We start from the raw sequence: 16,465 nt of genomic DNA, 5'->3' as shown, positions 1-16,465 counted from the left end.
TCTAAACATGAAAAGATGCTCCATATCACTCATAGTAAAATAAATGCAAAGTAAAATTACAATAAAATTGGTGAAGATTAAAAAGCTGGATACATTGTGTTGTCAAGGTTGTGGGAACGAGCATTCTCATATGCTGTTAGTGGAAAGAGAAATTAATACAACTTTAGAGAGGGCAATATGGAATACTGAACAAAATTCGAAATGTTCTACAATTCCACTTCAAGGAACTTATCCTACAGGTATACTTACACATATGCAATGTGACATGTACACAAATATGTTTATAATAGCAAAAGATTAGCTATAATCCCGTTAAATAAATTGTGGGATAGCCATACAAAGTAATAATGAATTCATTTACATAAATGTGATAATTCTATATGCAACGATAGAAAAAATCCAAGATGTACAAGTAAGAGATAAAATTAAGGTGCAGAACAGTTGTGTAAAAGCCATATGTCTATATAATATCTGTCAGAATATACAGAAGACAATGATAACTTGTTGCCTATGGGGAAAAGAACTGAGGGACTGGGAAACTGGGGAATTGAGGGCCAGTGATGGAAAAGAAACTTAGTTTTCACTATATATACTTTTGTATCTTTTGAATTTTGTACCATATCCCAATATTACTTATCCAAATACAAATAATTTTCTTTAAAATAAGCATAAATCTTTTATATATACTCTAACATGGCTCTGGTAAAGAACCAGATTCTAGAGAGACATAGGAAATGGAGGATAGGATGGGACCAGAGGAAAGAATTGAGGGACTGAAAGTGCCATTCAGGTGGAGGGGCATTTGAGAGCAGAGACTGCTAAAAAGGAAGAAGAAGATGGAGAAGATCATGAAAGTAAGAAATGAGTTTATTCTGCCAGGGAAGTGGACTCACAAGCAACTCCATACTAAGAAGAACTAGCCCATAACAAGTTTTCTCCTGGTTCTGTCCTGGTCAGATGAATTAAACCAAAGCCTTGGAGAAACCAAGCAGAGCCAATAGGGGAAGAATACCTCCAGGACCTGGTAGATCACCATTGGACCGAATGACTAAGAATATCACAGGACAATCACCAAGCCAATACCATATATTTGTTCTATTTCATCTTTTCTGTTAAAATATAAAAAATCCTCCTATTTATTTTTGGGACATGATGGTGGGTTTTACTTTCCTTTTTGCACTTAGGAAAGAGGGTCCTCAGAGTCTTGGGGAAGAAAATAATGATCAAACACAACATCCCTACGAGTTAGGCACTGTTAATTGTTAAATTACCTCCATTTTAGAGATGAGGAAAATGAGGCTTAAAGTGATTGGCCCAAATACTATAGTTAGCAAAGTGATAGAACCTGGTTTTAAACTCAGGAATTCTGAGACTAGAGTCTGTGTTCTTTACTATGTTGCATCGCACCTCCGCCCCTATTAGGCCTTCTCCTACAGCTCACTGTTAGATGAAAATTGTCATGAGAATTAAATGAACTCATACATGTTAAAAAGTTTACTATAGTACTCTTTACACATGATTGTCTAATAAATGTTAGCTGTCATTATTAATAAACATCTCTTGCTTGGTTTTGTAAAAGCTCTTCAAACTCACTATCTCCATAATTAAACTCATTGTGCCTTCCCTCCCTGCCTCAAATATGCCCTCCATCCTTTATATACTTACTGGCTTCAGCACAAATATCCTCATTCAATGCAAAAAACCTGGTTGTCATCCTGGCTCTTTATTCAACCACCAATTCTCAGTTTTAACTCTCAGCTCTCAAATCCATCACATCATACAGCCACTAGCACTCTTCTATTTCGGGAGCTCAAAAACTCTCATTCACAGCACTTAGTAGTGATGGGACTCCCACAAAGGATAAAGAAATAGGTCTCATTTTCAGTTATAGATTGGATGGAATGGTATACATGATTGGAATAACATGATCAGAGCAAAAGTTATCCAAGAGACGGAAAAGCACAATACATAATCAAAACGTATGATCTATCCCTTCTCTCGAGAAGTTATCTATGCTGCAATTGTAAATACTTTGTAGTCTTCCAACATCCTCTGAACTCTATCAGAGCCAAACTGAGTGTCACTTTAGATCAGTTCTTATTAGAAACATCAACTTCTATAAGACTTCAGCATGTTATCTGTACCAGTATTTTAACTTATCATATGTTTTTTATAATTTTCTTGTGGGATATTTTATTTCACAGGATTTTCACAGTGTAAGTTTTTAATCCCTTTTTATAAGAGACTAAGATTTTCATAGTTCACTTACACATGTAAGAATTCTGGTCTTTGTCAGGCTAACAGTAAAAGAGGCAGAATAGTAGTAGTAGTATTTAAACCTGTAATTTTATTATAAGAGTTGGCCCCGACAGAGCTATTATATTCAATATCTAGAACAATTTTATTAAGGTCATATACATGCTATATTGTAATTAAATAGAAATGCAGAAGCAAATAAATTAATCTACCACTGTTAAGGCAGTATTTACTGGAATGCAGCTCCCTAGCTATTGCCCAGATTGAAATGGAATAAGCAAACATAGTATAACTTGAAAAGTACTTTTAAGTATATGATAAATTGCAACTCCATATGAGAATAACAATGGGCAGCTACATAAACACATAGGGTATGGAAGCCTGAATAATGTGCTTAAATCAGAAAAAGTATCAGGTTGCAGTAAAAACAAAGAGCAACTTGCTCTGAATATCATATTTGCAGCTGCAGCCCAACAGATAACCTTTATACTTCTGAAATGTGAGAAATACTATAGATCATACATCATCCTTCCACACCCTTCATTTCAATAACAATATAATTAATAACATTATTTTTTACAGTAAAGCTCAATAATGTTGTCTCAAGAGATACTGGTATCTTAGAACTAATAACTTGTAAAAAGAGATAGAGGAATTATTTAAGATCCTCATTAAAATGGTCTCTATATAAACAGATAATAGTGTCTCTAGACAGTGAAATGAGCACCATTTTGTTCCCAAAACTATAATTTCACTATATGCTCTTACTAGACATGAGTAGATCAAAAGATGAACAGTTAGGTATATGGCCTAACTTATGGAAAATAATTCACCATGAAAGTTTATTTCCACACATCCTAAAAAATCTGAGAAACATCTAAATTATGTATTTTTTTTAAATTCAATGCCCTTTACTTTGATTCTATATATGAAATAGAATAAATTCATATTAATGAAATATTCAATATCTAAGACCAAAATATTCATACTAATTTACTGTTTGCAACCTGAGGTAAGTTCTGTGTTATATATGAGCAGATGTGTTAAGTGATCCTGCTTCTTCAAACACTTATAGAGGCAAAAGTAGATAGATCTGGGCAATGATCAACACGTACTTCTTTATTCTACTTCTGTATTTCTGAAGCACAACCCTAAATGTTCATATGGTTTCCCTGCTGTATACTGCATCTCCAGTAATGTTTCCTTAGAAATGCTTTTGGCTATAAGGAACAGAAAATCTGACTATTGATGGTGGAAACAAATTGGGGATGGGTATTTTTCTCACATTCGGGAAAAGTGTCTGATGGTGTTGGATCAGTCGCTCAACAATATCATAACTTATGACTCAAATACTCTTGGCTTTTCCCTCATCTTCACAAGTTGCTGGTGAAGCTCAGAACACCACTTTTTCATTAAAAAGTAGCGCCACCTATATCTTTATTTTTTTTATGACTTCCTAGAAGCCCTCATAAATTTTCTTACAACTCATTTGCTAGAACTATGTCACATAGCCATTCCCAGTTGCAAGGAAAGCTAAACGATTTTGTATTTTTCAAGTCCCTCTATTGGGGATTTCAAGAGAGAAGGAAGTTGAAAATGTCTGTTAGGATAGTGATTGAACAGGGTCTAGAATAGTCTGCTTTCAACTACTCACAATTTCCATACATATAGTTTACATGTAACACATTCCCCCTCCCTAAGGGAGATAATTACCAACTCTCATTTAGTTATAAAACCTAGCTCTAAATCTAAGATCTGTGAAGGAGAACAAATCTTTCCAATCACGGTCAAGTGCAGATTATTATAAACAACTGATATTGTAAATCACTGTAATTCACAAGTTATCTGTTTTCAACACACCCAATACAACATGATATAAATGTAATAAAAACTCTCATTCAAAAACAGGAAGAATGAGAAATATACCATGGCCAATTGTCCACAGCACACAGCAATCCCTCCACAAACAACACCTAAATTTCCTTGGTTATTCTATCTGGCAAGTCCTGATTTAGCAATCTAGGAGGTTCTCCTTTGACTGTTGTCATTCAGATTCCCTTGTTCTGCCCTTTGAAAGGATGTCCCTTGTCCATTATCCTTCTTGACTGTATACGAGGTTGGCATTGACAGTGTACCCTTCTTGTGTTCTGTCCAGTTTTATCTCCACTGATAGTATACACATCATACTGCTACTATGTGTGCAGGGAATTGCCTTAGAGATTGAATAGTCATACAATGTTTGCTATCCGGACTTCGGCTTCCTTTAGCCACTAGCCACTTATGACAATTTAAATTTGATTAAAATTAAATTGAAAGTTCAATTCCTCAGTCACGCTGGCCACATTTCAAGTGTTCAATAGCTGCATGTGACTAGAGCCTACAGTATTACAGTGAAGGTATAAAACATCTTCATCATTGGTGAACAGTGCTACAGAAAGAGTATCATTGAAAGGCCTGTTAAATTTTAACCGCAATGTTCCAAATCCACATAAAATTAGTATTATCTGTTAGTCAATCCATGGCTTAAAATATAGACTGTTACATTATGAAATTGTGTCAGTACATGGAAGTCATTTCTATAGCTTAGCTATCACTATATGTCTCATTGTGGGGATAGGTGCCAGAATTCATTGTGAAAACTACAGACAATAATCAAACCATCATATATCCTGTGTTAATTCTGGACACAAAAGTCGCACCAGAGCTTTTAAAAGGCTTTGAATTGCCTAAATTGTACTATTTGAGAGTCAGCTAATAAGCTGACTGGTAGAAAGCTGGCAGGTCTTCTAGAGGACCTGCTCTGGGTTGAGGATGATGCACAGTACCTTTTCTTCTGCTCAGAGAGTTCATTCTAAACTCACATCAATATTTGCCAATGTCTACATTATCTCCAACCTAGTAACTGAAGACAGAAGAGAATGAAAAGGCTCTAACTGACAAAAAAGAAGGCACTGTTTAGAAGACCTCAGATAAAGGATGCTCTCTTTGGGTTTTATGCCCGTTTGAATTTGGAAAGTTTGAAAAGACCTCAAGTTTTAGTCTGATTCATCGTAAAGAATCAGAATAGAAAGATTTTATCTTTGTTCGCAGGAAGTCACCAGGCTCCCGAGCAGATCCAAATTCAAATCAGACTTCTAAAGGCAGACATTAGCAAATTATTATAATCTAGTGTATTGTCAAATTTTATATTCCTATATTTAAATTTTAATTATATCTAATATTCAACATGAGGATATAAGATTTTACCAATCTTCTTACCATTTTTACCATTTTACCAATCTCTAAAACATATTGTTAAGAAAAATTAAGATATACTAAATACTTAAATCAACTATAAATATAAACTTCAGAAAACCCATGTTCAATGTTATTGTGACTCATTACAAAAATTGAATCTTTATACTAACTCAGAACCTTATTTTACAAACTCTGACCAGTACAACGATTAGTTTAGGGAACATAGTAAGATTAAAGGAATTCTTATCACAATGAGGAATGCTATAAGATCTCTTTTAAAAACATATTAAATTTTAAAAAGGCAAGCCTCTTTAAGAATCAAGTCAAATAATCAAAATTTCATCTATAATAAAATGTGTTTTTCAGTAAATTCAGATAGCATGCTTAAAATATATCTTAATGTTTAGCAATTATCATGCACTACAACCGTAACAAAACACTTAAAAGTATATATAAATTAAATGTAACTACAAAATTAAAATTAGTAATAATAACAATAAGAAAAAAAATAATATCAGACAGAAAAAAGACTCTAACCACTTTGTCCTCCTGGTGTGAATATCCACGAAAGCAAGTTAGAAAGGACAGAAAAGACAAAACAAAAAAGAAATAATTAATCCCATTCTTAAAACGAATAAGACTTTTTAAGAGTTCATTTCATAGTGAAATTAACTTCTGAAAAAGTCTAAATTACATTTTGACTGAAATATAAATATTATGAGAGGAAAATTTTTCCATACATTTCAAGCAAGAACATGCTATATACTAGAATATATTAAGATATATAAACAGAATAATTTCTATAAAAGCAAGTAAATACCCAAACATCAGAGAAAGGAGAATGCTCTTTCGACAAATAAAATCCTAATTAAACACTCAATTAACTCAAAGAAAGAAACTGAAAAACGTTAAGGAATAAAGCTTTTATGTACAAAGACAATAAAACACAGTATCACTGTTTATCTTTAATTTCATCATATACTATGAAAAGCAGACAAAATGTAATTCTATATGAATTATGCATATTGCTTCTAAAAGTTTTTTTGTCCCATTAATTTAGGTCTTCTAAACTTTATAACTTAAAAGAATAAATAAGTAGAAACGGCCATTAAAGATAAAATATTATTGATTACAATTGGTAACTTGGGGTCATAGTTCCCCAACATCATAAATATAGAAAATAAAATAACACATAAGATACACGACTTCTGAGAAAAGAATCTAAAAAATAAAGAATATGTGTATATGTATAACTGAATCACTTTGTATAACTGCATCACTTTGCTGTACACCTGAAACTAAAACAACATTGTAAATCAACTATACTCCAATTAAAAAAAAAAAGACATGGTACATACATACAATGGAATACTACTCAGTCATAAAAAGGCATGAAATAATGCCATTTGCAGCAACATGGATGGACCTAGAGATTATCACACTAAGTGAAGTAAGCCAGAAAGGGAAAGATATATACCATATGGTATCACTTATATGTAGAATCTAAAATATGACAGCAATGAACTTATCTACGAAACAGAAACTGACTCACAGACATAGAGAACAGACTTGTGGTTGCCAACGGAGGGGGAGGTGAAGGAGGGATGGAGTGAGAGTTTGGTATTAGCAGATGAAAACTATTATATATAGAATGGATAAACAACAAGGTCCTACTATATAGCACAAGGGACTATATTCAGTATCCTGTAATAAACCATAATGGAAAAGAATATTAAATAAGATACATGATTTGGTCAAGAGAACATATTTAAATATGGTAAAGTTTTAAAATGTTGCATTCCTCTTTATTTAAATATAAAATAATGATAATAATAGTAAATTAATAATGTAATAATAATGACCTGATATATTATAAGAACTTACATAAATTACAAATTAAAATCATGTGTTTTTAGGCATCACTGTCTGAAACATTTCTAGCTGTATATCTTATGCAATTTTCTTAAGCTTTCTAGGCCTCTATTTCCTTATCTGCAAAACAGGAAATTAATATTTACTTTATATGGTTTTTTCAGAGTTAAACAACATGAAAAGCTCTCAATACAGTGTCTGACACACAGTTCTATATCTGATATTCTAGCTGATTAAAACATAGGATACTGTGTAGAAAGGAACAGGATTGCATCCTTTACAATACTGTGTTCTTGACTGATTCATTTGTTACAAAAGATCATATAAAAGCTATTGTACACAGTCAAGGAAAATTATTGCTAACCATTTAGTCCAACAAAAATCATTTATGGAGCACTCATATTTATGTATCAGGCACTACACTAGATTTACGAAACATTAAAAATGAGTAAGACAGTTTCTTCCATCAAGGAATTAAATGTAGTGAGAGGGAAATGAACAAATTACTGTGGAACAGAGAGATGTCTGAAAGCAAGGGAATAACAAAGCACTGTGAAAACACAAATGATTGAGGAGATAGCAAGACTTGGAAAAAGAAATAAGAGAAAGTTTCTGAGATGTAAGCAGGCCTTTAAAGTAATAAAGAATGTCAGCAAGACTAGTGAGGGAGAACATTTTATACAAAGAACATGGGATATGCAAGAAGCACAGAAGCACAAACATGCTTGGCATATTTGGACACAAGTAGCTGGAAATGACTAAATTATAATCGACATGTTTGAACTAAAGTCTCCATGGTTAACTATATTAATATCTGGCAAAAGCTTAGAAGCACAATACTTCACAAAATAACTCACATTGCAGAAATTTTTTTAAAAAGAGGGGAAAAAATGAAGTCATAACTAATGAATTTGCTAATAGTCAATCCCTCTTAACAGATAATACAGGTTCAATTTTAGTTATACACATGAAAAACTTAGCTACAATATACACATGAATATTACTCTGCCATTATATCTTTACTATCTTTCAATAAGGATAAAAAATAAATACAAAATCTACCATATGATTTATAAATAAGGCATAACATTATTTGCTACTACTTATAAAGTGTTTACTTTGCTAAAATGTACAGACAGACTGGAAGAAGATAAGTCTGGAAGCAGAGAGACCAGTTAGGAAGTTTTTGCAATATTTGGGGTAAGAAACAAATGTGATAGCAGTATAAACTATAGTAGTAGCAAGAGGAAAGGAGAGAAGTAAACTGGCTTAGGAGATACTAAGAAGTAAGGCCCCTTAAGACTTGATTGAATAAGAGGAAGAAGCAGAAAAGGACTCCCAGAGTCTGGTTTAAGCAACCAGGAGGATAAGAAGACAATTCCTTGAAAGAAAAAAACACATGGAAAAGCAGATTTGGGAGGAAATAATGACTTCAAGTATAGACAAGGTGAATCTGAGGTGCCCATTAATATATCCAAGCAGAGATTTTTCAGTAGGCAGCTACAGAGGTGGATCTGGAGCTCAAAAGAATAATCCGGCTAGTGAAATCATATCCATAAATCATCAGCATATATACAGAATCTGAAGCTATGAAAGTGAATAAAATCTCCCAAGGAAATTGTTAAAGGAAAAAAGAAAAATGAGGAAGATGACCCATAATCAAAATGGTTCTTCTCTTTGAACTTGCAAGCCTCCAAAGAAAAGAAATTCAAAGTGAAAGGACTAGTAATCTCTTCTAATCAGATTTTAGTAATACAATTTAAGTCAGAAGTTTCACTGTATTTGTCAAGTGATTTTAATCTCATCAGTAATCAAACTGGAATTGAGTTGCTTGAAAAACAAAGGTAATGTACAAATATAAAATATTATCAAGGTCCTTAAGACAAAGACTGATTAAAATCTCCTGTGAAATATAAAAAATAACTTGCTGTGGAGGAGTAGTTTAATTTTAAACATATGGAAAACCTGGATATTTTTAAATGGTTAAAAGTGAATCTTCAACTGAATCATTTGGATATTTACTTCAGCTTTACACTTAGTCTGTGTTTAAAAAAAGAAAAGACTAAATGGTTAATTCAAAGATTAAAGATTATAACAAGGTATATATATTTACATACATATTCATAATGACATACTCAGTTTAGGTATACAGTAAGGAATATACTAATCCAATCTACAAATATGTTTATCTAATTGAATAAGAGTATGTGAAAGCATCTTGCATGGTACCTGATATATATATTAGGTAAGAAGAAATCTAATAGCATAGAAATTATTGCAAAACACTTTTAAAGCACTCACTGTGTGCCAGGTACATGTTTAAGTGCTTCACAAGTATTAATTCATTTTATTCTCACAATAGCCTTGTAAGATATGTACTATTATTACTTCTATTACTTATAGATGAAGAAACTGAGGCAGAGAGACAAAGCATCTTATACAAGGTCCCATAGCTGGTAAATGATAAAGCTGAGGCAGAGAGACAAAGCATCTTATACAAGGTCCCATAGCTGGTAAATGATAAAGCTGAGGCAGAGAGACAAAGCATCTTATACAAGGTCCCATAGCTGGTAAATGATAAAGCTGAGGCAGAGAGACAAAGCATCTTATACAAGGTCCCATAGCTGGTAAATGATAAAGCTGAGGCAGAGAGACAAAGCATCTTATACAAGGTCCCATAGCTGGTAAATGATAAAGCTGAGGCAGAGAGACAAAGCATCTTATACAAGGTCCCATAGCTGGTAAATGATAAAGCTGAGGCAGAGAGACAAAGCATCTTATACAAGGTCCCATAGCTGGTAAATGATAAAGCTGAGGCAGAGAGACAAAGCATCTTATACAAGGTCCCATAGCTGGTAAATGATAAAGCTGAGGCAGAGAGACAAAGCATCTTATACAAGGTCCCATAGCTGGTAAATGATAAAGCTGAGGCAGAGAGACAAAGCATCTTATACAAGGTCCCATAGCTGGTAAATGATAAAGCTGAGGCAGAGAGACAAAGCATCTTATACAAGGTCCCATAGCTGGTAAATGATAAAGCTGAGGCAGAGAGACAAAGCATCTTATACAAGGTCCCATAGCTGGTAAATGATAAAGCTGAGGCAGAGAGACAAAGCATCTTATACAAGGTCCCATAGCTGGTAAATGATAAAGCTGAGGCAGAGAGACAAAGCATCTTATACAAGGTCCCATAGCTGGTAAATGATAAAGCTGAGGCAGAGAGACAAAGCATCTTATACAAGGTCCCATAGCTGGTAAATGATAAAGCTGAGGCAGAGAGACAAAGCATCTTATACAAGGTCCCATAGCTGGTAAATGATAAAGCTGAGGCAGAGAGACAAAGCATCTTATACAAGGTCCCATAGCTGGTAAATGATAAAGCTGAGGCAGAGAGACAAAGCATCTTATACAAGGTCCCATAGCTGGTAAATGATAAAGCTGGGATTTAAGCTTAGTCTCACTTCAGGACTTGAGCTGAAGCCACCACACAGCGTTGCCTCTATATAATGCCAGTGTCCTCTGTTGGCTTTATGTATCTTTTCTATAATTTAATTGATGAATTAATAATTCTAGGTCATAATTACTAGACATGAAAACTCTAATAATAACTTAGAGTACATCCAAAAGCATTTATTAAAATTTTAATAGTACAAATTATATTTATTAATTTCCTTTAGTTATTAAAAATTTATTGTATTTTATATTCTAAAAGAATTTTATACTTAGCATTTTTTCCTCATAGTCAACTCTCCCTATGGCCATCCTTACTGTCTTACCACTTCTGCTGATAAGCAATCACATTGCCTCTTCGCAAGATCAATGTACTTTAAGTATTAATCTACCTTCTATCACTGGCTCCATCGTTCTCTTTCCTCTCTGATATTTCCTCTTGATAGTCACAGCACCATTTCAGACTAAATACGGCAATTTCACCTGCCAACAACTATTCTTTGTGCAACTTTTCATTAGTTCCCCAGTCACCTCGGAAACTAATGTCAGCTCCCCTCAGATTCCTTCTCTAGATATTCAGTCTTTCTCCTACTACTTGCTCATCTGTATTGCCAAAATGATATATCCCTCTCTATATATCAATGTTGTACATTCTCCAGAGTTATACCACCATCACCTGTCTCTCTCTTCTTGCCTACCTTATATAATCAATCCAAAACCACCTCTCTTTCACACCACTACAGTAATATTCCATCTTCTCTCTCAAGCCTGAACTGTTTTTTTCAAGAATTGCAAGAATTACACACTGCTGTATAGGCAGTATAAGCTTATCTTTTTATTCATCCACATGTTTGGAACACCATCTTCAAGAAAACATCAACACAGTGCTGAGCTGCAGCAAGAAGCTGGATCAAAAGACAAAGCTTATCCCAAAATAACATGCCCATGATAAGTACACCCAATTTCTTTCCTCCATTCATTCACTCAACAAGTATTTAATCAATCAATAATAATAAAATGTTAAGAGTAATACATTAGAAGTCTGTAGAATTCACTGAGGCACAAAAGAGTGAGTGGTTAATTCACAAGGGATACCCAAAGAAAGCATCATGGGGATGACGCTTACATCCAGAAAGATGAGTAATTGTTCATGAAGTGGGTAAGGGTCGTGGGTGGAGTGGGGTCCAGGGGGAAGCAGAGAGATTATTTTAGATTACAGTAGCAGGGTAAGCAAAAGCAAAAGACATAAAAGACAGTGGTAATCTAAGAGAAGTACAAGTATATCCATGGTTTCTGCTTCCTTGGATTCAAGCAACCATGTATAGAAAAGATTTGGGGAAAATATATTTCAGAAAGCTCTGATAGATGAAATTTTCACATACTGAGGTATGGGTAAGTCATTCTGGCTTATACATGACTTGGCTTGAACTTTATGCTAACTAGAACAGCCTGTCTTACGGCCTGTCAAACATGCATTGTACATCTGCTTCAGCCACTAAAGAAAAGAATGTGTTTAAAAATCAAAACGAAGTGACTGGTTGAGGCATTCAAATCAGAGCTGGGTGACTATTGTGGATGTGGTTTCAGATACGTTCCTGCATCACTGAGACCCTGAATTTTCTGAATTGTATCAAACTCAAGGACACCACCAGCCATTCTCAAAGCAATATCTTCCAGCAGTTACCAGCTTCAACCTTATGGTCTCAAAGTCTCCCCTTGTAACCATGCAACCATTTCAGACCCCAATCAATCCTTGCTTAGTAAGCACTCTTACTTCTTGCCATATCCAATCCTAATTCTTGACAAGTGATTTATGTAACTTTGCAGTTTTTCCATATATAAGCCTCCCCCATTTTTTAGTCTGACTGAACACAATTCAAGTCCTTCTTGAATCTGTGTCTCCTAGGCTATAGTCCTCAGTGTGTCTCAAAGAAAACTCTTTCCTATTCCTATTATAGACTGTTTATTGCTTATTTGTGTCAATAGTTCCAAAAAACAAAACTTGAATATGTGACACTGGTAACTATTTACATAACATTTACACTCTATTTACAACTATTTATATAGCATTTATATTGTATTAGGAATTATAAGCAATCTAGAGATGGTTTAAAGTATACGGGAGGATGTGCATAGGTTATATGCAAATACTATGCCATTTTACATAAGGAACTTGAGCATCCATGTATTTTGCTATGCATGGGGTGGGGGGGCCAGTCCTGGAACCAATCCCCAAAGGACATGGGACATCAAGGGAGGACTGCAGTGTAGTTTAGTCGGGGTATACTGAATGCAGTGAAGCTTATTCTTTGAGTTAGGCAGGGAATAAACCATAGGGAGAGGGCTCTTTATGCCATTAGAAACTTCACTGAAGAGATGAGGCGTCACTAAATAGTTTTTAATCAGAAGGTAAAATAATCAGATCTGCATTTTACAGATATCAGCATAGCAGCATGTGAAGGATGTGCTTGAGGAATCCAGATGGGAGCAAAGAGACCAGTTAGGAAACTAACATTAGTCCAAGTGATGGAGGATGAGAGCCCAAATAAGAGAGCAGTTAGTAGTCTATGTAGACAGAGAGGAAAGAATAAAATGCAAAATTTGTGGGGGAAGAATGGTGAAGGACAGAAACCTGAGATGATTCCTGGCCTTCTAGTTTAGTTGATATAGCATATAGTGGTGCCATTCAAAAAGTTGAAAATTACAGGAGAAGTAGAGCAGGGCGTTGTTCCAGCAATAGGAAATGCATAGTCTGTTCTGGCCTAAGTGAGAGTCAGTGGCATTTTAATATATTTATTGAAAGGGAGTTTAAAAGACAAGACTTAAAAAGAAGAAGCTTATGTCCTTTTTTTTAATTGAACCATTTATTTATTTATATAGATATATTAAAACTGCATATATTTTTGTATACAATTTGATGAGTTTGAACTTATGAATATATCCATGAAACCATCACCGCAATCAAGTAACAGACATATCTGTCACCTCCAAAATTTTCCTTGAGTCCCCTCATGTTCTTTTCATGGATCAGAATTTTTTTTTTTTTTTTTGCAGTATGCGGGCCTCTCACTGTTGTGGCCTCTCCCATTGTGGAGCACAGGCTCCAGACGCACAGGCTCAGCGGCCATGACTCACAGGCCCAGCCGCTCTGCGGCATGTGGAATCTTCCTGGACCGGGGCACGAACCCGCGTCCCCTGCATCAGCAGGCGGACTCTCAACCACTGCGCCACCAGGGAAGCCCCAGAATTATTTTTAACTTAAAAAAAAATTGCTTCAGATAGGACTTCATTTGTTTTCGCTTATGTTTGAAGTTAAGCATTTTTGTTGGGGATGCTTTAAAATAAATTAGATGAGATTTACTGGGTGAGGAAAGAGAAATTCATGACTATGTCTAACTGTCCTCTCACAATTACCTGCGATTCTATTTCCACTGTGCTCCACTATCTAGTGTCTGCTTTACCATCCTAAAGTTCTGGTGATATCCTGAATTCCTTTATTTATTAAACTCTATATAGTCTCCTATTATGATCAGAACTCATTTCAGATGCTATTACTAATCTTCTCCATATATACTAAGTAAAATCTATTTAACCTGGTGCTCATCTTGTCTAATGATAAGGAGCTCACTTTATCTATTGATGAGGATATTAGGTACTGAGCAGTATACTTTCCACCAAGAGGTTAGGAGCAAAGAGATACCAAAGACAACTCTCAAAAGCACATCTGCCAATAACCAAGAATACCTTGCACCTGTTATATATCAATAGTCTACAAATACTTTTTCTCTCCTCTCAAATCTCTAAAACCAGGCACCCCTCGCACATTTTTAAGATAGCATTTAAATTTTAAGTTTAAATAGTTGGAAAGGATACATTTTCAGATATATTGTGTATTGTAGGTGTGATTTAATTATATTTTTATCAAAGCTTGGAGCTGCAGATTTACCTCATTCAATATACAGAAAATGTCTACTTTATAACCTATTTGGCAAACTAGTCCACATTGCCAAACCATCACACAAATCTGACTTTATATCAAAAAGAGTCCAACTTCATTTTTAAATTCATATAAATGTGTTATTATGGGTCACCATGATAATCATCTCAAAATTCCAATTCCGAAAGAGAGATGAGGCACCAGAGTCTCGCCAAAAGTCTGTTTCCTGAATGAAATAACGTGCTGCCTCGTTCCATGTTTCTTACAAAACTTCTCACTGCTTTGCCCTCATGAATCTCTCCTTCAAGACAACTCTCCTTCAGCGGCAACTCTCCTTGTCACTTTGCCTGGTGCCCCAGAGATTTTTACATCCTGAAGCAATATATTATATAAAGACCAAAATTCAGATTAGGTATGGTTGAGGAGCATGCTTTTATTTTGAAGAGTAGAAGCCACCCACTTATAAAAGTGAGTTGGAAAGAAAAATTTACAAAACAGAAAAGTGTTTTCAGGTAGATCAATTTTAAGAAAAAAATGAAAGAATACATATGGAAATATGTGCCCTTGAAGTTATTAGCACCCGTCTCCTCTCCAAAAAACCTTCCTTCCACATCAGGGTACACTTTCAAGACCACTGCCAAAGGTTAACACACAATATACTAGACATACTGACATAACAGAATTAATGAAGCTTCTCAATTCCTTTTATAAATTCTTTAAGCAGTAGAAATATCTGACTATATTCCTTTTCAAGGATTACATGAATAATCTAGTATTAATTTAAAAATCATAAAATGTTAAGCCCAGAAGAGACCTTAGAAATCATTTAAATTGATGCTGTCATTTTACAGATTTTAAAACAGAAGCAATAAGACATGAAGTGATATGTCAACAAGAGTCATGTAACACCAGGGCAGGAACAAAACTTGGTTCTCCTAGTTGTCTCAACTTAAGCCACCCTGTTCCTAGAGAATGTCAAATTTTACCAATATACTGGAATGCAGTGATTTCATAAAAATCTAACAGAAAATCCATACATGATATGTTTGATTTGGGGTATGGGAACTGATTATATATTACACAAGCACACTAACTACAGACTTGCCGGTAATTACAGTGACTTGAATTTTTTTTTAAAAGACTTACCATCTGATATACTGAACACACATATATCAATAGATTTTAAGGGACTTTCTTAAGAATCACTTTCTTTTACAACCATACTAAAGGTATCATTCATTCTGCTTCAAATCTGATAATTTATAGTGAAAGAATCCATATCTGTTACATTTGCCAATTAAACACTATAATTCTAAAAAAAAGTATATTCTTTATTTTTTCAAAATTAGATTATCCATTGAGAGATGGTAATCTATTTTTCCCAAAAAGTAAAAGAAACAAAAAATTAATGTTGCCACACTTTGAAGCTTAAAATAATCCTGACTGTAAATTACTTTTAATGTCTTTACCACTAGAGTCTCTATTCCATGATTACAAAATAATATCTCCCTTAGAAAGTCATTATTTTTCAATTTAACTAAATATATAGCTTTAATTTATTAAGGAGTATCATCTTAAGAAACTAAATGAAAGCAATATTTCATAAAATCTTATTATACTGGTACTCCATAGTCCTGCACTTCATTTATTCTCTCTGTATCCTAAATACACCTCAGAAGAGTTAATTAATTGTTAAGGATGGCTGCACGTGAA

General features: G+C 34.3%; 1 protein-coding gene across 22 annotated transcripts in view; it reads right to left on the bottom strand.

The window, feature by feature from the left end:
* Window positions 1-16,465, bottom strand: part of RIMS2 (regulating synaptic membrane exocytosis 2) — a 591,263-nt gene that overhangs the window by 438,841 nt on the left and 135,957 nt on the right. For 10 of the 22 annotated variants that reach the window (XM_065895352.1, XM_065895363.1, XM_065895359.1 and 7 more), the window contains one exon: window positions 6,031-6,042. The exons of the other annotated variants lie outside the window; for them this stretch is intronic. In XM_065895352.1, coding sequence (XP_065751424.1) covers window positions 6,031-6,042 — 12 coding nt within the window. The remainder of the gene's footprint in view (window positions 1-6,030; window positions 6,043-16,465) is intronic. 22 annotated transcript variants of the gene reach the window in all.

This window comes from Phocoena phocoena, chromosome 17, assembly GCF_963924675.1.
Source record: "Phocoena phocoena chromosome 17, mPhoPho1.1, whole genome shotgun sequence".
NCBI classification, from domain to species: domain Eukaryota; kingdom Metazoa; phylum Chordata; class Mammalia; order Artiodactyla; family Phocoenidae; genus Phocoena; species Phocoena phocoena.
The sequence above is the reverse complement of the archived record's forward strand: the minus strand, read 5'-3'. Positions and strand labels throughout refer to the sequence as shown.